At 43.6% G+C, this 23,813-nt stretch overlaps 1 protein-coding gene across 1 annotated transcript in view; it reads right to left on the bottom strand.

Annotated features, from left to right (window-relative positions):
• The window catches only part of LOC124787848 (enoyl-CoA delta isomerase 1, mitochondrial-like), a 72,960-nt gene that overhangs the window by 11,409 nt on the left and 37,738 nt on the right, over positions 1 to 23,813 (bottom strand). The window contains exon 6 of the mRNA XM_047254801.1: positions 113 to 294. Within this exon, the coding sequence (XP_047110757.1) occupies positions 113 to 294 (182 nt within the window). The remainder of the gene's footprint in view (positions 1 to 112; positions 295 to 23,813) is intronic.

Consider the following 23,813-nt stretch of genomic DNA (forward strand, 5'->3'; position numbering starts at 1 on the left):
ACAAACAATAAATGTAAGACAAGTAAAAAGTGCTAATGAGTCCCAAATGCAAAATTTTTATTTCAGTAAACTTTTTGATGTATCACTATAGCATTTTCAATGAACTACTTACGTGAAATTTTGGCAAATTGTCCTATAAATTTTTCTGCTTTTCCAATGGCATCTTTAGCATCTGAGGCGACTTCATCTATAAGACCAATCTTTAATGCCTCTTCTGTGGTGAACATTTTTCCCAGAGTCAAAGCCATTTCTGCATCACGATGTTTAACAACATTTCTAAATGATAACTGAAACCTTTAAAATTGATGTGCAGTGTGAGCCACTATGTCATAAAAATTGGTAGAAATTATAACAGTGGTCTTAACTATAAGCAAATTCTCATTTAGAAGTTAAAAAAAACAATTAACCATTTAATTTTCCAATTTACGATTGAAATTTTCTTTAGAAGGGGAAGAAGGGTAAACAGATTGTGCCAGGGGAGGAGGGAGAAGTAAATAAGCAGAAGCAAGGAATGAGAGCAGGAGGAAGAAGCAAACAGGAGCAACGAATGTGATGAGCTGGATTTACAACAGCCAACAGCTGAGTTAATAGTGCTCAAAATTTTTAATTCTCAGCAGTTTTGGTTATAACAGGTGGAAAGGTAGTAGCAATAGCATAGTAAATGGCATCCAGTACACACAGCATACACAAATTTGTTTTTTGAATGTATAGGTAACAAAAGTATTTCAATCTCTTTAATATATATTACAAGAAATAGTGAAAGAATAAAGTAAGGGTCAGTTTTGCGTATCTAATTGTTAACAAATAAGTAGATGACCCATCCTCTGTGGTTAGTTACTTACATGCTCCATAGATCATTTGAATGATTCTTTTATTGAAATGTGGAAAGAGTCAGTTTACAGTATGTGTGAACATAATTAGTATTAACATTAATGAACAAATTTTTAAGCCTTGCTCATGCAACTACACTTAAAAAATTCTTACAGGCCACCAATTTTTAAGCAGAAATTCATCCATGGAATAGTAGTTGGCAAGGAAAAATGATTTTAAGTTACATTTAAAAGTGGTTTTTCTACTTTCAGACATTTATTAGGCAACTGATGGATCACAGTAAAATCAATTTGGGTACAAGTTTATGGAAAGAAAGACACAAGGAATGTTAAAGTCAAACACTGCATCAACAACAGTCATTAGAGACATGTTATATGTAAAGCGCATTCATATCTTTGTTCAAGGAATCATCCTGGCATGAGCCTGAAATGGATTAAGGAATCCACAACCACCTGCAAAGGATAGATTATTACTCAACTGGCGACTGATGGCCTCAGAAGTTAAGTCGCATAGTGCTCAGAGCCATTTGAACTACTCAATACATAGCACTGGAGGACTTGAGCTGTAGATAGGCACAATGAAAAGAATACAGTATATGTCCAGCTTTATAACTATGTCCTCCATCGGAATTAAAAAACACTTACACTTTCATAATTGTTTCGCAAATAAAACTGTCTTTTTTTGCTGTGACTGTAATATATTTTTCCCAGATGCGTTTTGCCTTTTTCTTACTCTAAGGCAGATATAGTTTTGTTATTTTTACATTATCAAACAGTTCACATCACATTTTTCATGTAAATAATTAATTACTTAAAGTTTGTTGCCACATATTTACATAAAAATGTGATGTTAACTGTGAGGACGCCTTAGAGTAAGAAAATGGCGAAATGTGCCTGGGAAAAATATATTACAGTTGCGGCAAACTAGAAAGGTGGTTTTATTTACAAAACAAATATTTCTGTGCTTGCTGTGGAGGATGGCCATGCAAACAAACATACTTTCACACACTGTCATCTGTGAGTATAAGGTCTTAACTCCCGGAGATGACAGTGGCCATGTGTATGTGTATGTGACTTGTGTGAGTGTGTAGGAGTGTTCTCATTATTATGAAGGATGTGGTCTGAAAACTTATCATTTCTAGCATTCTTTTCATTATGCCTGTCTGCAACTCAGTGTGTTCAAGTTACTGTATTCTTTCCTGGACTTTCCACTGTTTGAGTTTTAAGGAAAACACAATTAAATTTATGTGTAAAACTACCTACTGTATGCACGAGAAGCACAATTGTTAAGTATGTCAGCTGCAGTATGTTTGATAAATTACTTATGATAGACTGTACTTTGTTCTCAGCTATAAAAGTGTGGCAAAAGATTTTGTAAATCTTTTATGTTGCTACATGTCTTTGAGTAATGAATACTGCTGATATGGTGACTGTCTAATGTGAAAAGGAAGCAGTATGTGAACTCTGTTCGTCGTCATAGACGCTGATTATTGCCAGTGACTGTACCTAAAGAAAATACTCAAGTGCTACACAGACTTCTGCTCCACCAATGCACCCACTAGTCTTCTTCCCCTTCTCTACTTCTCTCCTTCCACCATCCTTCCCTCAAGCCTCCTAACTGCAAACATACCCATTATGTCCCCTGTATACTCCCACAAGCAGCACTACACCTTCCCCCATCCCTACCCTGCTATTCCCCCCACTCCCCAATCCCGTCTTCACCTTACAACCCCCTCCCCTCCCCCCTCCCCTGCACCCCAACCACAGATTGCTTCTCCCATTGGGCCCAGATGTTGTATGCAGTCCGGCCTCAGTTGCCAGAGATAGTGACCATTCATGTGTGCGAGTTGTGCTTTGTGTGTGTGTGTGTGTGTGTGTGTGTGTTTGTTTGTTTTCTACTTTAGGAGAAGGCCTTTTGGCCAAAAGCCCAAGTGTGTAGCAGTCTTTTGTTGTGGCTGCCTGACTCGATGTCTCCTCTATACAGCAAGAAGCAATCTATCCTTTTCTAATATTGTCACTATCTTTATTTAATTAATTCATCAGGTTGTGTGTCATCACGTGAGCCAAAGCTAATTTATCATAGACCAAGTCCCTAAAAAAAAAAAAATTCCACGCACATTTACCCAACTTCTCTCAGTCTGTGTAACTTGGCAGATGTCAACAGCAGCGGTAGTAGAGGTAATTGCAATATCAAAACTGTGAGTATGGACTGGCACTCAAACCCAGATCCTTGTCTTTCACAAACAGCCATTTATGCACAAGACGTCCTCTAAATTCCAATTCAGCCAGTATATTTTCCTACTTTCCAAGATTCACCAAAGTTCTCCTGCATACGTTGTAATATTAGCATTACTGGAAATAATAATAATAATTTCATGTGGCATTACAGGGTGATTTAAGTCTATCCACTGGTGTGCCATTTCAGTAACTCGTGTGTCACCTTCCTGTAAAACAGGATACAACTAAGAAATGGCCTAGTTACAGCCCAGGTGATTTTTTTCCCTGATAACTTCATTCCTTCTGCCATCAAATAAACAATTTACTGAAACCTACTTTGTTAGGCTGGTACAAGAACCCAAAACTTTGCCTTTCAGGGCAGTGCTTTTACTGACAGCTCTTCTTACATATTCATATGGGAATATGGCTATATGCTGAGCATTTACAAGTGTGTGTTTTTTTTTTATTTCTGTTTTTTAAATACAGATGTGAATTAGTAATTCCAACACAATAGGTGGCAGCACTGTGCATCCCTTTTGTGGCAAAGACAATTTTAATGTGGAATAACTAATGTCATTTTTCCTTCTGCTATTGTAATTATCTACAGCATAGTTCTTTTTGAAATACAGTGGATTATTTACAACCAAATTCATTGGGAAATAAATATACTTTGAGGCATAAGTCAAAAGGCCTACCTAGACAGATGTCTACAAAATGATCATTGGTAAGCACCACATTTATTCTTACAGCTTGTTTTGCAGTAAAGAGCACTTTCTTTAGAACATCATTCAATTAAAATACACAAATATGTCAATTTATTGCTTTCTCTCTACACAAGATTTGCAATTACTGGAAGTGAAAATGTAGCTGAACCAAGTTGCTTCGGGAGTCCCAAAAAGGCATTTTTGCTAGTTTAAATTCTCATCAATATGGAACCTAAAATTTTTGAAGTTACCACCCTGTTTAATACCCCCTCACCACGTGTTACACCTATCATTGGTGTAATACTGTACCCCTGTACTGAAAAGCTTAATATGTTGCATCTTTTTGAAATTTAAAGAAAGAGCATTTGCTGAAAACTACTCAATAATACTTTTAAAAACATGATTTGCCATTTCTTCTGTTGCTATATGTATGGTTTGATCGATTACAAAACTAGCACCATCTGTGAAAACAACAAGTTCTGCTTTAGGTAGAAAGCTCATTTTTATATATATAAAACAAAGATGAGGTGACTTACCGAACAAAAGCGCTGGCAGGTCGATAGACACACAAACAAACACAAACATACACACAAAATTCAAGCTTTCGCAACAAACTGTTGCCTCATCAGGAAAGAGGGAAGGAGAGGGGAAGACGAAAGGAAGTGGGTTTTAAGGGAGAGGGTAAGGAGTCATTCCAATCCCGGGAGCGGAAAGACTTACCTTAGGGGGAAAAAAGGACAGGTATACACTCGCACACACGCACATATCCATCCACACATACAGACACAAGCAGACATATTTAAAGTCAAAGAGTTTGGGCCAAGAGAGACTTACCAAACAAAAGCGCTGGCAGGTTGATACACACACAAACAAACACACAAAATTCAAGCTTTCGCAACAAACGGTTGCTTCGTCAGGAAAGAGGGAAGGAGAGGGAAAGACGAAAGGATGTGGGTTTTAGGGAGAGGGTAAGGAGTCATTCCAATCCCCGGAGCGGAAAGACTTACCTTAGGGAGAAAAAAGGACGGGTATACACTCACGCACACCCACACACACACACACACACACACACACACACACACACACACACACACACATCCATCCACACATACAGACACAAGCAGACATATTTAAAGACAAAGAGTTTGGGCAGTGATGTCAGTCGAGGCGGAAGTGCAGAGGCAAAGATGTTGTTGAATGACAGGTGAGGTATGAGTGGCGGCAACTTGAAATTAGCGGAGATTGAGGCCTGGTGGGTAATGGGAAGAGAGGATATATTGAAGAGCAAGTTCCCATCTCCGGAGTTCGGATAGGTTGGTGTTGGTGGGAAGTATCCAGATAACCCGGACGGTGTAACACTGTGCCAAGATGTGCTGGTCGTGCACCAAGGCATGTTTAGCCACAGGGTGATCCTCATTACCAACAAACACTGTCTGCCTGTGTCCATTCATGCGAATGGACAGTTTGTTGCTAGTCATTCCCACATAGAATGCATCACAGTGTAGGCAGGTCAGTTGGTAAATCACGTGGGTGCTTTCACACGTGGCTCTGCCTTTGATCGTGTACACCTTCCGGGTTACAGGACTGGAGTAGGTGGTGGTGGGAGGGTGCATGGGACAGGTTTTACATCGGGGGCGGTTACAAGGATAGGAGCCAGAGGGTAGGGAAGGTGGTTTGGGGATATCATAGGGATGAACTAACAGGTTCCGAAGGTTAGGTGGACGGCGGAAAGACACTCTTGGTGGAGTGGGGAGGATTTCATGAAGGATGGATCTTATTTCGGGGCAGGATTTGAGGAAGTCGTTTCCCTGCTGGAGAGCCATATTCAGAGTCTGGTCCAGTCCCGGAAAGTATCCTGTCACAAGTGGGGCACTTTTGTGGTTCTTCTGTGGGAGGTTTTGGGTTTGAGGGGATGAGGAAGTGGCTCTGGTTATTTGCTTCTGTACCAGGTCGGGAGGGTAGTTGCGGGATGCGAAAGCTGGTGTCAGGTTGTTGGTGTAATGGTTCAGGGATTCCGGACTGGAGCAGATTCGTTTGCCATGAAGACCTAGGCTGTAGGGAAGGGACCGTTTGATGTGGAATGGGTGGCAGCTGTCATAATGCAGGTACTGTTGCTTGTTGGTGGGTATGATGTGGACGGACGTGTGAAGCTGGCCATTGGACAGATGGAGGTCAACGTCAAGGAAAGTGGCGTGGGATTTGGAGTAGGACCAGGTGAATCTGATGGAACCAAAGGAGTTGAGGTTGGAGAGGAAATTCTGGAGTTGTTCTTCACTGTGAGTCCAGATCATGAAGATGTCATCAATAAATCTGTACCAAACTTTGGGTTGGCAGGCCTGGGTAACCAAGAAGGCTTCCTCTAGGCGACCCATGAATAGGTTGGCGTACGAGGGGGCCATCCTGGTACCCATGGCTGTTCCCTTTAATTGTTGGTATGTCTGGCCTTCAAAAGTGAAGAAGTTGTGGGTCAGGATGAAGCTGGCTAAGGTAATGAGGAAAGAGGTTTTAGGTAGGGTGGCAGGTGATCGGCGTGAAAGGAAATGCTCCATCGCAGCGAGGCCATTGACGTGCGGAATATTTGTGTGTAAGGAAGTGGCATCAATGGTTACAAGGATGGTTTCCGGGGGTAACAGATTGGGTAAGGATTCCAGGCGTTCGAGAAAGTGGTTGGTGTCTTTGATGAAGGATGGGAGACTGCATGTAATGGGTTGAATGTGTTGACCTACGTAGGCAGAGATACGTTCTGTGGGGGCATGGTAACCAGCTACAATGGGGTGGCCGGGATGATTGGGTTTGTGGATTTTAGGAAGAAGGTAGAAGGTAGGGGTGCGGGGTGTCGGTGGGGTCAGGAGGTTGATTGAGTCAGGTGAAAGGTTTTGCAGGGGGCCTAAGGTTCTGAGGATTCATTGAAGCTCCGCCTGGATATCAGGAATGGGATTACCTTGGCAGACTTTGTATGTGGTGTTGTGTGAAAGCTGACGCAGTCCCTCAGCCACATACTCCCGACGATCAAGTACCACGGTCGTCGAACCCTTGTCCGCCGGAAGAATGACGATGGATCGGTCAGCCTTCAGATCACGGATAGCCTGGGCTTCAGCAGTGGTGATGTTGGGAGTAGGATTAAGGTTTTTTAAGAAGGATTGAGATGCAAGGCTGGAAGTGAGAAATTCCTGGAAGGTTTGGAGAGGGTGATTTTGAGGAAGAGGAGGTGGGTCCCGCTGCGACGGAGGACGGAACTGTTCCAGGCAGGGTTCAATTTGGATAGTGTCCTGGGGAGTTGGATCATTGGGAGTAGGATTAGGATCATTTTTCTTCGTGGCAAAGTGTTATTTCCAGCAGAGTGTAAGAGAGTAGGACAGTAAATCTTTGACGAGGGCTGTTTGGTTGAATCTGGGAGTGGGGCTGAAGGTGAGGCCTTTGGATAGGACAGAGGTTTCGGATTGGGAGAGAGGTTTGGAGGAAAGGTTAACTACTGAATTAGGTTGTTGTGGTTCCATATTGTGTTGATTGGAATTTTGAGGTTTTGGAGGGAGTGGAGCTGGAAGTGGGAGATTGAGTAGATGGGAGAGACTGGGTTTGTGTGCAATGAGAGGAGGTTGAGGTTTGCTGGAAAGGTTGTGAATGGTGAGTGAGTTGCCTTTCCGGAGGTGGGAAACCAGGAGATTGGATAGTTTTTTGAGGTGGAGGGTGGCATGCTGTTCTTATTTGTGGTTGGCCTGTAGGAGGATGCTCTGAACAGCTGGTGTGGATGTGGGAGAGGAAAGATTAAGGACTTTTATTAAGGATAGGCGTTGACGGGTGTGTTCATTGACTAAGTTGATGTGTAGGTGAAGGATTAGGTGGGTGAGGGCAATGGATTGTTCAGTTTGGAACTGGTATAGGGACTGATGGAAAGAAGGGTTGCAGCCAGAGATCGGAACTTTAAGTATGAGGCCTTTGGGGGTAATGCCAAATGTCAGACAAGCCTGAGAAAATAAAATATGGGAGTGTAATCTGGCTAGGGTGAAGGCATGTTTGCGGAGGGAATGTAAATAAAACTTAATGAGGCCATTGTGGGGGTGTTGTGAGGGCGACATGGTATTAGAAGGTGGAAAGTGTAACATGAGGCTGAAATGAATATGAAAATAAAAATATATGGGGAGAGATAAGGTGTACTAGAAAGCAACTGGAGATCTGGTGTGAAAAAAGGTGAAAAAGTGTTGGTTAAAGCTGGGCTATGTTGATCCTGTGGTGAACTTGGGTTGGTAGACGACGACGTGCATAAAGGTTAGGTGGTTGTGTTGCTGCCAAAACACGTTAAAGGGTGGAGAAATTCGGGAAAATTTCGAAAAAACTACGTGTAAATGTATTAAAAGGAGTGGTTTTGTGGTGGCAGATTATGAAAATGAGGTTAACAATTGTCTGACGGAGAAATAATGACGTTAAATTCTGTGGGAAGCGGCTAAAAATGATAAGTGATGTGAGAAAAACGGAAATGGAAATAAAGCAAAAGTTATTAGAACTAGCCGAAATGGTCGTTTAATAGGTGAAAGGAACTGTTTGTGAACTAGAAACGGTGGATTTTATAGCAGTGGTACTGTTGAAAGCGGAAACAAATTTTTTTGGTTATGGTTTGGAAGTGGGTTACGTATTATTACGTATTACGTATTATTGAGTATATATCGGCGGGATAAAATTGTATAGTAGATTACGGTAAAAAGGAGAAGGGAATACAAAGTGAAACTACTGGCCAAAACAGAAAGAGAAAATAATACGACAGAAAAGATTTCGAAATGCAACAATGACAGTAACAAACGTAATTGTTGGGTTCAAATTAATGATATGAATATAATAGAGGGAAACATTCCACGTGGGAAAAATATATCTAAAAACAAAGATGATGAGACTTACCAAACAAAAGCGCTGGCAGGTCGATAGACACACAAACAAACACAAACATACACACAAAATTCTAGCTTTCGCAACCAACGGTTGCTTCGTCAGGAAAGAGGGAAAGAGAGGGAAAGACGAAAGGATGTGGGTTTTAAGGGAGAGGGTAAGGAGTCATCCCAATCCCGGGAGTGGGAAGACTTACCTTAGGAGGAAAAAAGGACGGGTATACACTCGCACACACACACATATCCATCCGCACATACAAGGTTTGTTTGTGCAGTTACCAGAATGCGCCAGACAACAGGCTGTACTGCGCATGCGCAGCTACGATGACGTACACAGCCTGTACTTGGTGCTTGCTCTGCTCATACGCTTTTCGTCGTATTTCTGGTGGGGCATCATGTGACCATGTGTAGCCTCGCCGCCCGTGCGACATGTTGTTGAGAGGACATACTGAATTGTACTTAGAGCAATTGTTTTATCATAGCCCACACAGATAAAGGATGCAAATAAGGAATCCGTTCTTGGCTTTTGAGTCATTTCAAAATTAGACTCCACAGCTCGAAGTACCATAAAATTTTTGACAGATTTTTTTTTTTTTAATTCGTGCTCTGCAATGTTGTTATGTAGCATTTCCAACACGTTTACATCTACACATCACTTCAAAAAGCTACTAGGATGGAATACAAATTACTTGCAACATACAAATTACTTGCAACAAAAAAAGAGAGAGTTTCTTGTGTAGCTTACACCGGAAGAAAGGACAATAAATTTCATGACTATTTCAAAATGTGAAAAAATTAACATGGTTGTCTATGAGGCAAAGAAACTGTACAACTGACAGTTTATATTCTACTCTAGGAATAAATATGAAGCCATGTGGGGAGTCAAAACGATAAAATATGTTATGCTGCCAGTCTAAAATTTAGCATAGAATGGCATTATATAAATTTAAGACGTAAACACAAATTAAGATATAACTTCAGGCCCAGAGGAAGTACGAGACAAGTGCCTTGTGATCTAAAAACACTTTTACAGAAGGCAGATCTATAAAATTCTGCTACAGCTGTCATTATATTTGAAACAAAATATTTAGTTCAAAACTACTGACCAAATTTGCCTACTTAGCTTCGGCCACGGGTCACGTGAGGAAGGACCCCCCACTATAACTCAGCTTGCTCTGCGCATGCGCGAATCTGGCAGCTTGGGCGCGCCAGGAAAATTTTTCCGGGTAGCTTCTGGCTACTTGCTGCTACTGCTCGTACACCAAACAGCCACGCTCCAAGTAGCCAGAAGCGGGAGGAAGGCACTGCTCATACGCGAATTCAGCTCTGCGCATGCGCACGAGCCCACTGGCAACTGCTCATACGAACCTACACAGACACAAGCAGACATTTGTAAAGGCCAAGAGTTTGGGCAGAGATGTCAGTCGAGGCGGAAGTAAAGAGGCAAAGATGTTGTTGAAAGACAGGTGAGGTATAAGCGGCGGCAACTTGAAATTAGCGGAGGTTGAGGGCTGGCGGATAATGAGAAGAGAGGATATACTGAAGGGCAAGTTCCCATCTCCGGAGTTCTGACAGGTTGGTGTTAGTGGGAAGTATCCAGATAACCCGGACGGTGTAACACTGTGCCAAGATGTGCTGGCCATGCACCAAGGCATGTTTAGCCACAGGGTGATCCTCATTACCAACAAACACGTGTTCCTGACGAAGCAACCGTTGGTTGCGAAAGCTAGAATTTTGTGTGTATGTTTGTGTTTGTTTGTGTGTCTATCGACCTGCCAGCGCTTTTGTTTGGTAAGTCTCATGATCTTTGTTTTTAGATATATTTTTCCCACTTGGAATCTAAACGTGAACCTAAGATTGAGCCTTATAGAACCCCATAATCTTTCTAGTCATAAGAATTTTGCATGCTTACAATAGATGAATCATTAAGTCACTGCTATGAATCTCGTAATGTGTGAAAACTAAGATCGGCACAAACAGTTGATTGTATAAATGTCATTTTGACCTTAGTTCCGCAACTGAATTCAGTTCAACAGTCCATTCTGTTGTGGAACAGTAATCTTAGATTAGTAGAATGAGGTTCAGTGTTGATCTAAATTAGCTAAAAACATGCTTGGTAACACTGCTAAAATCAGCTATTGAGAATATTATCACACTTCGACCACAGATATTAACTGTGCCTTGCAGATACACAGCATATATCACTGAAGATGTTATTGTAAAGATTGAGGAAAATAAGCAGAAAAGGGTGTCCCTTTCAAACACCTGCACCGTCAAAAAATATTTATTGCTGAAAAAAACAACAACAACCTGCAGTAAGCTAAGTGTGACAGCAATGCATTGTGTGCTTTGAACTGAAAATAACATCTAATTACAGATGTGTAACATGTGAGCCAGGAGCACTATAAAACCTGCAGTATCAGATTTGTGTCCAAGGAAAGAAAATGTTCTTGATGTGAACCATCAGTTTTACAAAAGACTGCAGTGCCTCCAGTATGAATGTAAAACAAAAGTACACTACATGCTTGCAGAACATGAAATAAAAATGGTAACATTGAAAGTAAATACAGAAATTAAAGAACTGCAACTAAAAACAGGAAAAGAGCAATCACTCACCTATAATGGACTGATGAGAGGAACACAGGCATCTGTAATAGAAAACAGTACTCACACTAGCTTGCGGGCTTTTACTCTTTTCCCAGCATAAGTACACACATTGACACACACAACCATACAACCCACAGCTACACTCTCACAGCTGCTGGTTTGTGAATGTATGTACTTTAGCAAGAAAAAGAGCAAGAGCTTGAAAGCTAGTGTGAATACTTCTTTCTGTTGTCCATCTGTCACAGGTGAGTGGATGCTTTTGCCCATTTTAATATAAAAAGAAAAATAAGATTTCCAAACTGAAACCATGTAAATTTATCCCAATTTTTAACTGTTTTTTCTGAAAATAAATTGTTATAAATGCCACCTTAATTGCATTGTAACTCCTATTAGTTTCATTTTTTGTAGGTACTGGAATTTCTTTGTAGTCTGTTCCCCTAACAAAGAGTGTCGTCTATTTCAGGCTCCTAAATGTAAACAACTTAGCATTTTGGATATTAACAAACACTTCCAAATGGGAAAAGCAGTAAGTGCAGGGGAGGGGAAAGAGTACCGAAGACCCTCTGACAGTACTCTAGAACGCAAAAACTGTGTCACTGAAACAATTGTCGACTGAATGCTATTTGTTAAATATCACTTTGCTGACTGACTTACATATGCATGCAACTATTTCTGTTCATCAATGGGCATGAAGGTACCATGTCAGCTCAAGCATGTGATCCATGGTTAAAAATTGAATACGAATTATGTAGTTACTGCTAATTGAGCCTACAAAGGATTTTTGTACTAAGTGTTCAACCATTACAGGCAGTTATTAAATTCTGTATACTTCACTGTTAACTGAAAATATTTCGAATTTCCCTTTTCTACTTTGCTGCTGTCTCTCTGCAAACTGCCTTTAAATTAATCATATTAATTAAAGTCTTCTCCAAGAATTGTTATGTGGTCAGTTATTATCTGCACTCATATAGATGATACTTTGCTTAATTTAACATTGGGTTGTGGTCTTCAGTCCGAAAATTGTGTGAATGGTATCATCTAACATTACAGATAATTTTTAATTTCAGTTGTGTAGGAGTAGCATATTCAAACATTTACTTAACCCTTTTGTGTTAATAACTTTTCAACCTGGATCTGTGCAAAAGAAAGACATTGTTTTTTAGCATCATTAGGTTGTGAACTGCTCATTGCAGCTGAACTTAACCTGATCTGTGAAATTTCATCAATCAAAGATGGCACTAGTCATAGCTATATAATTTGAGTAACTTTCATATACTGCCTGCAACCCAGATAATATCACTGCCACACTCTGAGACAGAGTCTTATTGATAGAAAGTGGGCCTCTTTTCTACTTTACAGACTTCGCAAAAGCAAACCTGCACACTTTACAGGAATAAAAGATAACATGGAGAAATAGCTTAGCCACAACCTGTAGTTCAGCTTGGTCCAGTTTCATTTTCTGTACTAATCCAACCACAACTACTTTCTAAAATCAGTCCTAAGCCTATGTCTGATAAAGTAGTAGAGAACAACACTCACAATTAGAGTTCCAATTCAAAATCCATGTCCAGCAAGTGAGGTAAATGTTGTATTTGAGGATCAGCTTACCTAGGCTTCAACAACAAGATACGAACTGCTGATCCACCCACCAAGCCAGGTATTTATTTCCTGTAACAGGCCAACAGCCATCCCTATGTGATATGCTCTCCCACAGCCCCTAGAGTCACGGCATCTGAATGTAGAACTGCCTGCAACCCAGATAATATCACTGCCACACTCTGAGACAGAGTCTTATTGCTAGAAAGTGGGCCAGCACACCTTACAGGAATAAAAGATAACATGGAGAAATAGCTTAGCCACAACCTAGAGGTACTGTTTCCCATATTAAATGCTGTTGTGAAATTTCCTGGAAGGTTAAACTGTGTGCTGGACTAGGACTCTAGCTATTCATGGCCAATGTTCTTAAACTTGAGCTACCCATATACTATTCATGATCCACCTCCACTGGTGCTGGATCCAAGTCCTAATCCAATGCACGGTTTTAATCTGCCAGGAAGTTTAAAAACAGTGCACTCTCACTAAAAAGTTCACTCTGAAATTAATTACTCATACAATAACTTGCTGCTTTGCAACTCCAGAAATACACACTCAACAGTACAAGACATACTCATCCGCTATCAGGTAAATGCAAGAAAGGTGATGGGACAATGCACTAAGCATGTTCCTGTAAGCAACAATAGGTTTTGCAATAGCTTTCTTGAGTTACAATGTAAAACAGCTTCCAGCAAAAATAAGCCTCATTCCCTTGACATTGCAAAACATAAACAAAATCCTGGATATACTATGTGACTGTCAATTAGATGGACTTTAAGCTTTTTTATAAACAGTACCTTGTATGCTGTAGTGCTTTAGTGATTGCACACAGCTCTCCATTCCGAACGTAAATCCCAAAGTTACTATCAGGAAAAATAGCTGAGCTGCTGATAATGTACTCTTGATTTCACCCGTCAGTGTAAATATTTGTAAGGCTTTGATGCCCGTATAAAACTAAGACAACATGCTTATTAAATGTACTGCTACACTCAAATTCAAAATCAACCTGGGGTTCTGTAGCAGCCTAGGTGGATAATTATTCCAATCTAGTGTTAAAATCTTCACAGCTGTCAAATCAACATCTGCAAGACGATTCTCTGCTAAAACTCCAAAAGGCCTTACTGCCAGCCTAGTTTGAAAAGAAACTGGTAAATGCGACAAGTGCCACAATCCAAAATCAGATTGTCACTTGCATCAATAACCAACTCCTGGAAAGGATTGTTCAGTGTGTTAATGATGCCAAAGGTTTCATGGTTCTTTCAGATTACACTGCTGACACTAATGAAATAGAGCAATTCTCTCTTTGTGGCCATTATATTTCCCTGGATCTCAAGATTCGTGAAGATACCCTACACTTTGTTCCAGTATTTAATGTGACTGGCAAAGGATTAGCTGGATCTATAATTGAAAAATTGGTAAAACATTGTCTTTATGTGGTTTTTTTCATGAGGACAGGCCTATGATGGTGCTGCATCCATGTCGGGAAAAAGCCGTGGAGCTCATGCATTTATACAACAGAACTACCCTTTAGCTGCATGTTCCCACAGTGCAGTCCATAATTTCATTTTGGTGGTCACTGACACATGCAACATGCCACTTAACAGGAATTCACTAGGAACACTGGAAATGGTACATAATTTCTTTGGGCCATGGCCTGAGCATCTTCGCAGCACACAAGACTTCTACATCTACATGATTAATCTCCAATTCACAATTGGCAGAGGGTTCATTGACTCTGATTGCTCTTATTTTATTATGATGATATACGTAGGCTCCAACAGAGTTGGTGATTGACATAATGAGATGTTCCTTCCTCACTGAAAAATGTCTGTTTTAATGATCACAACCCAAATTCGTTTATCATATCTGTTCCACGCACTACCTTATTTCATGATAATACAAAGCAAGCCACCGTTTTCGCACTTTTTCTATGTCCTCCATCAATCTTACCTGATGCAGATCCCACACCACACAGCAGCACTCTGGAAGAGAGAGGAAAAGTGTGGTGTAAGCAGTCTCTTTAGTAGACCTGTTGCACTTTCTATGTTTTTGCTGATAAATTGTGATCTTTGGTTTGTTTTCTCTACAATATTATTTATGTGATTGTTCCAATTCAAGTTCCTTAAATTGAATTTACAGCCTTTAGATTTGTGTTTTTTATCGTGTAACTGAAATTGACTTCACTCTCCTCATTATTTTGTCAACTGCCACTTTTTGCACCATACAGATATCTTGTTTTGCAATTTGTTTCGATCATCTGATGACTTTATAAGATGGTAAATGACAGCATCATCTGCAAAAAATCTAAGGAAGCTGCTCAGATTGCCTCATACATTGTTGATGTAGATCAGGAAAAGCTGAGGGCCTATAACACTTATTTGGGGAACTCCACATATTAAATCAGTTTTACGCCATGACTTTCCGTCAATTACTGTGAAATATGATCTTTCTGACAGGAAATCATGAATCCAAACACACAAATGAGATGATACTCCATAGCAAGTTATTTAATTAGAAGTCACTTGTTTGTGTGTGTGTGTGTGTGTGTGTGTGTGTGTGTGTGTGTGTGGTTTTCTGTATCCCACTATCTAGAAGGATTTATAGGATGAATCAATAAATTCTAAATTCACTCTTAAAGAGAAACTTGTTTTCCTCCAGCAACATCAATCTTTGAGCTTAGAACATGTTCTAGGATCCTGAAATAGTTAGAAGTCACCTGTATTGGTCTGTAATTCTGACTTTTCACCCTTGTTGTAAACAGGGCCTACTTGCACTCTTTTCAGTTACATGAACTATTCACTACACAAGATATCTGACAAATAGGACCTAGGAAAGGGACTAATTCCACAATATGTTTGGTGTAAAATCTAACTGGACTTCAGTCAGAGCCTGTCCTTTGCTTGCTTTAAGGGATCTTAACTGATTTTCAATATCTGGGGTGCTAATATCTATTACTCTCATTTTTTAGACTTAGCAGCGGTCAGACATTGCTATGGTAGTATCCTCTTTCATGAACACATTTTTAAATAAAATAAGATTGTATGGTTCCAGACACCCTTACAAGTCTCACACATCTATGGTGTGTATATGCAGACAAGCAACAAATGAAAATCTGTAGTGAGGCTGGTTGGTTGGGTTAAAGATTAAAGGGACCAAACTACAAAGGTCATCGGTCCCTTGTTTCATAAAAACACAGAGCACAGTGAAACTATCCACCAGTCAGGCGAAGCACTAAAAGAAAAATTCCGGGGGAAGAAAAGCCCCATGGTCCATTGTAAGACAACACGGAAAACAGCACAGCAACAAAAACAACATAGAGAACAAAGGCAGAAGGAATTAAAACTGCACAGCAGAGGACTGTGGCTGGCTGATCACGAAAATAATAGGATGAGCCAGCCACTCTGCAACACATTAAAACTTCCAGCCTAAAAGTTGAGGGTGGAGTTGAATTACAACACAAAACTAATTAAAAGATACAGCTCAAAAGAGAGTGATGTTAAAAAAATTTAAATGGACCTATAAAAGCCACTTGCGTGAATAAAACTTAAAACCCCATCTGCCATAGAGACATTGTCACCTAAAAGAGAGGATAAATCACCCAGGAGATTAAAATCACGCCTGAGAGGGGTTCAAAGAGGACATTCCAACAATATATGGGCCACCGTCATGTTCACACCACAGCGACAATGAGGGGGGTCCTCTCGACGCAGCAGATGGCCATGCGTCAGCCAAGAGTGACCAATGCGGAGCCTACACAGAACAACAGAATCCCTGCGAGAGGCCCGCATGGAGGAACCCCACACAGTCGTGGTCGCCTTTACCTGCCGCAGCTTGTTGGGTGCAGAAAGAGTGCGCCATTCGTCTCCCCACATCCCAAAGACCCGACGGTGCAAAACCGTTCGGAGATCAGTTGCCGGGAGGCCGATCTCCAACGGCAGTTTGCGGGTAGCTTCTTTGGCTAACTTGTCGGCGAGTTCGTTTCCCGCTATCCCAACGTGTCCCGGGGTCCATATAAACACCACCGAACGACCACGCTGTTCAAGAGCGTGAATGGACCCCTGGATGGCACCAACAATGGGATGGCGTGGGTAGCACTGGTCAAGAGCCTGCAGACTACTGAGCGAGTCACTGCAAATGATGAAGGACTCTCCAGTGCTGGTACGAATATGCTCAAGGGCACGAAAAATGGCTGTCAGTTCTGCGGTGTAAACACTGCAGCCTTCCGGCAAGGAGCACTGGTCGACATAGTCCGCATGAGCATAAGCATACCCCACACGGCCATCAACCATCGAGCCATCGGTATAGATAACCTCCGAGGCATGGTATGCGCTTAGGAGAGCAAGGAATTGGCGGCGCAAGACTGCAGGAGGAACTGAATCTTTTGGCCATCGGGAAAGTTCCAGCCGAAGCTGCGGCCGACCAATACACCAAGGTGGTGTATGTGGGCGGACCTGGAAAGCAGATGGAAGAGGCAAACACTCGAGTTCATTAAGGAGCGACCAAACACGGATCCCAATTGTATGGCCTGATCGCGGCCGCTGGTGTGGGATATGGACTGCCGCATTTTCGAAAAGGAGACGATAGTTAGGGTGACGGGGCGAACAACGGACGTGGGCAGCATAGTTGGCTAACAGTTGTTGACGCCGAATACGAAGTGGAGGAACCCCAGCCTCAGCAAGGAGGCTATGAACAGGACTGGTGCGGAATGCTCCTGTCGCCTGTCGAACCCCACAGTGGTGAACGGGATCCAGCAGGTGCAACGCTGAGGGCGACGCTGAGCCATACGCCACACTCCCATAATCCAGTCAGGACAGCACAAGGGCTTGGTAGAGCTGCAGCAGCGTGTGACGATCTGCACCCCAAGTTGTGTTGCTCAGGCAGCGGAGGGCATTCAGATGCTGCCACCACTGACGCTTGAGCTGACTAATATGTGGAAGCCAAGTAAGCCGGGCATTGAACAGCAATCCCAGAAAATGGTAAGTGTCAACAACCCTGAGCATGGCATCCTGAAGATAGAGCTCAGGGTGGTGATGGGCAGTTCGACGCCGACAAAAGTGCATAACACAAGTCTTCGCAGGAGAAAATTGAAAGCCATGGTCTAGGGCCCACGCCTGTGCCTTGCGTATGGCTCCCTGCAACCGACGTTCGGCAACACCAATGGTGGAGGAGCTGAAAAAGATGCAGAAATCGTCAGCATATAACGTGGGTGAGAGACGACCCTACTGCTGCTGCAAGGCCATTAATGGCCACAAGGAAAAGGGGCACGCTCAATACAGAGGCCTGTGGAACGCCGTTCTCCTGGATATGAAGTGAACTATGGGATGTGCCAATTAAAATGCGGAATATCCGAACAGATAAAAAATTTTGAATAAAGATGGGGAGAAAGCCCCGGAGACCCCACCCATGCAACGTGGCGAGAATATGGTGCCGCCACGTCGTGTCATATGCTCTGGAGAGATCGAAAAAGATGGAGACGAGGTGTTGGCGCCTGGAAAAAGCAGTGCGGATTGCAGACTCAAGGAAGACCAAAGTATCAGCGGTGGAACGGCCCTGACGGAAGCCGCTCTGGCACGGAGCCAGAAGACCCCGAGACTCGAGCAGCCAACACAGCCGTCGACTCACCATGCGTTCCAGTAGCTTGCACAGAGTGTTTGTCAAGCCAATGGGCCGATAGCTATCCACATTAAGTGGGTCCTTACCAGGCTTCAGCACCGGGACGATGGTACTCACTCGCCACTGCGATGGAAAGACACCATCGCCCCATATGCGGTTGAAGATGGCAAGAACACACCGCTGACAGTCCGGGGACAGGTGTTTGAGCACCTGATTGTGGATGCCATCTGGCCCAGAGGCTGTATCAGGGCACTGTGCCAGGGCACTTTGGAGTTCCCACAAACTAAATGGGGCGAGAAGCAAAAGAAAGCCATTTGCATTCCTCCTGGCATTTTAGCGCACGAAACGCGGGCAGGTAACTCCACGACACAGAGGCCCGAACATAGTGCTGTGCGAAATGCATCAGCATCGGTGGATAGCGCCCCATTGATGGTAAGCCCTGTGACACCTGTAGAGTGTTGCAATCCAAAGATGCGCCGAATCTTCATCCACACCTGGGAGGGTGAAGTACGGGAACCAATGGTGGAAACGTACCTCTCCCAGCACTCCTGTTTCCGCCTCTTGATGAGCCGCCGTGCCTGAGCACGGAGACGTTTGAAGAAAATGAGGTTCTCCAAAGACAGGTGCCGCTTATGTCGCTGAAGAGCCCGCCGACGTTCTTTAATGGCTTCAGCGACCTCCAGAGACCGCCAAGGCACTGACTTTCGCCGGGGGCACCCTAACGAACGAGGAATGGTACGTTCCGCAGCGGAAACAATCGCTGCAGTCAGTGTCTCAACCACCACATCGATGGTACTATGGGGGAGAGATTCAAAAGTGGCAGCAGAGGAGAACGTTTCCCAGTTTGCCTTGCTAAATGCCCATCTAGGCAGGCCTTCATGGGATCGACGCTGGGGTAGTGAAAGGAAGATGGGAAAATGGTCACTACCACACAAGTCGTCATGGACTCTCCAGTGGACCGATAGTACAAGCCCTGGGCTACACAACGACAGATCTATGGCCGAGAACGTGCCATGCGCCACACTGAAATGCGTGGCAGCGCCAGTGTTTAAAAGGCAGAGGTCGAGTTGGGAGGTGAGATTCTCGACATCTCTGCCTCGGCCAGTAATCTTCGATCCACCCCACAAGGGATTGTGGGCGTTAAAATCCCCAAGGAGAAGAAAAGGCGTGGGAAGTTGGGCGACAAGTGCAGCCAATTCGGTCAGGGAGTGTGTACCACCTGGAGGGAGATAGACACTGCAGACGGTTATGTCCTGGGTAGTCCTTACGCGGACAGCCACAGCTTCCAATGATGTTTGAAGGGGAACAGGAGCACTATATACAGAGGTAAGGACATACACGCAGGCTCCACCTGACACACTATTGTATGTGCTACAGTTGCAGTAATAACCCCTGTATCCACGGAGGACAGGGGTCCGCATTGCTGGGAACCAGGTTTCCTGGAGGGCAATGCATAAAGCAGGTGTCCTGCTTAGAAGCTGACGTAGCTCTGGTAGATGGCTAAAATAACCTCCACAATTCCACTGGAGGATTGTACAAAGCGTGTCCTGTAGGGGCATGCAGGCACTGAAAAATCAAATTACTTCGCAGAGTCACATGCTGCCATCGATTGAGAGACAGACGTCACTACGTCCATTGTTTCTGAGGAGATGGCGAGATCTAGGTCATCAGGGGACGCAAAGAGCTCGACCTCATCCTCAGAGGCTGAGCCGACAGGAAGCGGTGGCGCGGGAACCACTGGGTCCTTAGGCTTCTTAGAGAGCTTCCTCTTCTCTCTCTTGTCTTTTGGAGGAGGGTTGACATGCTGGGAGGGCTTTCCTGACGCATTATCAGGAACAGACGAAGAGCGTGAAGCCCTTCGACCAGCAGCTGGTGGCTTCTTCAGCCACTGGCTAGTGTCTTGTGAGACACTGGGGAAGTCATTGGAAGGGACTCCCCCAAGGGATCCCTTCCGAACAAGTGAGGTCGGAGGAGGCCCGTGCATCCCCGGCTGAGGAGCCGGAGAGGGCTGTCGCCCCTCCGGCTGAGAGGTGTGGACTGACGTCCCCAGTTGTTCGGGGCGCACTGCTCCCAAACTGGGTGTTTTGGGAGCAGTGGAAGAGAGAGTGGCCCCCACCTGTGGTGGGGCTGGCGTAACGTGACTGTTCAGTTGGCCAACTGTGAGAGGAACCTTTGCAGGAACTGGTGGCGGCAGTGTTACAGCAGCATAACTCCTCAACATAGGTGTGGGGTTGAGCCGTTCTAATTTCCTCCTCGCCTCTTGGTAAGTTAAACGGTCCAGGGTCTTAATTTCTTGTATCTTCCGCTCTCGTTGGTAGACTGCACAGTCTGGCGAGCAGGGAGAATGATGCTCCCCACAGTTAACGCAGGTGGGAGGCGGAGCACACGGAGCATTGGGGTGAGAAGGTCGTCCACAATCTCGACACGTGGGGCTGGCAGTGCAGCTGGAGGACATGTCTCCAAAGTTCCAGCACTGGAAGCATCGCATAGGGGGCGGGACATAGGGCTTGACATCGCACCAGTAGATCATGACCTTGACCTTCTCAGGCAAGCAGTCGCCCTCAAAGGCCAGGATGAAAGCACCGGTAGCGATCCTATTATCCTTGGGTCCCCTAAAGACACGACGAACAAAGTGTACACCTCGTCGTGCCAAGTTCTCCTGTAGCTCATCATCAGACTGTAGCAGAAGATCTTTATGAAAGATAATCCCCTGGACCAAATTTAGTGACTTATGGGGAGTGACGGTAACGGGTATGCCACCAAGCTTCTCACAGGCGAGTAACGCCCTTGACTGTGCAGAGGAAGCTGCTTGTATCAAAATGGCCCCGCTCCGCATTTTGGAAAGAGATGCCACTTCCCCGAACTTATCTTCAAGATGGCTCACAAAGAACAGAGGCTTCGTCCCCAAAAATGAATCCCCACCAGTTCTGCTGCACACAAGGTATCGCGGTGAATATGGCTCCTGTCTGTCCGCAGCCCTGCGTCCCTCCCAGGGCGCGGCTATGGAAGGGAACGATTTGGGGTCATATGCCACAGCGTTAAAGTCGACTTTACCGCGCTTAGAGACGTTGGTGGTCGTGCGACCACCGGATTGAGACTTTACCCGCTTCATTGCGGGGCATCCACCCCGATGCCACCCACTCCGACCAGGGGCTCTCCCCACGGGCGCCACCCAGCCACAGCAAAGGCCACCTGGCAGGATGGCCGTTGCCGGGAGTCCTGATGCCCCAGAGAGACTGGCATCTACTCCTTGACTTACGTGGGGAGGTGTCAGCTCAGGCATCGGCAGTACGATCCCTGTGTTGACAGGGGGCTACAACTTAGAGGGTACATGACGACCCCACCACAACGGGCTGGCTACCGTGCTGGATTTTGGGTGCCATGGGTAGTCCATAGTGATCGCGGGCGCAGATGGTGACGCACTAAGGGCGTAACTTACACAATCCATCAGGTGTGTATACTCAAAATGAGGGATGGAGGGTCTAGTTAGGACGCCAAGACGATAACGAGTGCCAAGGTCTTAGGGCACAGAGGACTCATGGTGCACCACGTAAGGTGTCCTTCCCCAAAAGGCTCGTACTTCTGTTGAATTTAGAAAAATGGAGGTCAAACCCCAATGGGGACCACCCCATTAAAGGCCAAAACAGTTGAGACTCCTTTTAGTCGCCTCTTACGACAGGCAGGAATACCGCGGGCCTATTCGTACCCCCTGAACCCGCAGGGGGAAGTGAGGCTGGGATTTGAACTCAAGTCTCCTACTCACTAGGCAGATGCGCCAACCACTATGGCATGCTGGCGCAGTGGCTTGTGCAAAAACCAGATTTGGACCCAGATCTCCCGCTCACTAGGCACAGGCACTAACTGCTACACCATCCTGGCACAGTGGTTTGCGCAAAGCCACTGTGCCAGTGTGGCATAGTGGTCAGCACATCTATTGGGCAGGAGATCCACTTTGAATCCCTGCCTTAGAACAAATTTTCATTCATTGCTTCAGCCTGCACATACACATTTTCAAACGTGAAACTTAAAAGTTTAACAATATTAGGAAAAGGATAGATTGCTACTCACCGTAAGGATGACATCTTGAGTTGCACACAGGCACAACAAAAAGACTGTTACACATTTAACTTTCAGCCAAAGCCTACTTCACAAAAGAAAATACACGCACATTCACACAAGTTCTGTTCAACATGACAGTTGCATTTTGGTCGATGCTGCCAGATATGGCAGTCACGTTGTGACGAAGCAAGCTGGGATCTTTTTATTTCCTCTCTTGTTTTGTCATCTGCCTTTTTAAATTCATTTTATTTTCATTTTTGCCTAATTACCGTTAATATACATGAGTATAATCTGCATTTTCACAAAAGAGAAAGGTTGGCCATCAGTCATAAAGAATATAGCAACAGATCTAATTTTGGGCTTAGTTTTTGTGTCATCAATTTCCTAATTTATTTTGACTATTCCTGGTTAATACTTTTGTTATAGGGTGAAATCAGTAATTGTTTTGCGACTTAGATTCTATTGTTGACATAACCAAATATAAATTCTGTAATAATTATAAACATTTGGAGGAACTACTACCAAGATTCTTAATGTATTTATTTGGCTCTATTCAAAAACATCTTAGCAAAGCCAGCCCTTAATTATTTCTAAAATATTTACCAGGTTCGTTAAAAGTATTGTTTTTATAAATAAATCTGTTAATTTCATCATTTAAACAAATAATTCAGCCTAACCCTTGTAGTAGAAGAAACTGTTAAAAAGGAAGAAATTTTTCTTTTCGTCCAGTTAATTGAATGAGTTATGTTTTAATTGTAATTTCTGTAAATTAAACATTGAACAATGTATAGTTTCAGTACCTATTATTGTGAGGATATATAAAGGCCTGATTTTTGGTCCCGAGTCAGTCAGTCCACGGCCAATTTTCAGACGAGAAACCTGTATTGGTCAGGTCAATATCAATGCATCAACTTAATCATGAAATAAGTGTAACACAAATAGGCCATGTGTTAAAATAATGATAGTGTCTGTTCAATAATGCCACATGTACCATATTATTCTGCAAGAACTGTGTGGTTAGGTTTTTACTGCTCATAGATGTTCAAAGCTAAACTATTGTAGCAGTATGCTGATGTTTGCCTGGAAAATACTAATGAAGCTTATCGAAAGTTAATAAATAGTGAACTGGCCATATTAACTGTATAACAGTGTGAACAGTGAAAGTTATTGTTGTTGTTGTGGTCTTCAGTCCTGAGAATGGTTTGATGCAGCTCTCCATGCTACTCTATCCTGTGCAAGCTTCTTCATCTCCCAGTAGCTACTGCAGCCTACATCCTTCTGAATCTGCTTCGTGTATTCATCTCTTGGTCTCC

Source organism: Schistocerca piceifrons, chromosome 3 (assembly GCF_021461385.2).
Source record: "Schistocerca piceifrons isolate TAMUIC-IGC-003096 chromosome 3, iqSchPice1.1, whole genome shotgun sequence".
Classification (NCBI taxonomy): Eukaryota; Metazoa; Arthropoda; class Insecta; order Orthoptera; family Acrididae; genus Schistocerca; species Schistocerca piceifrons.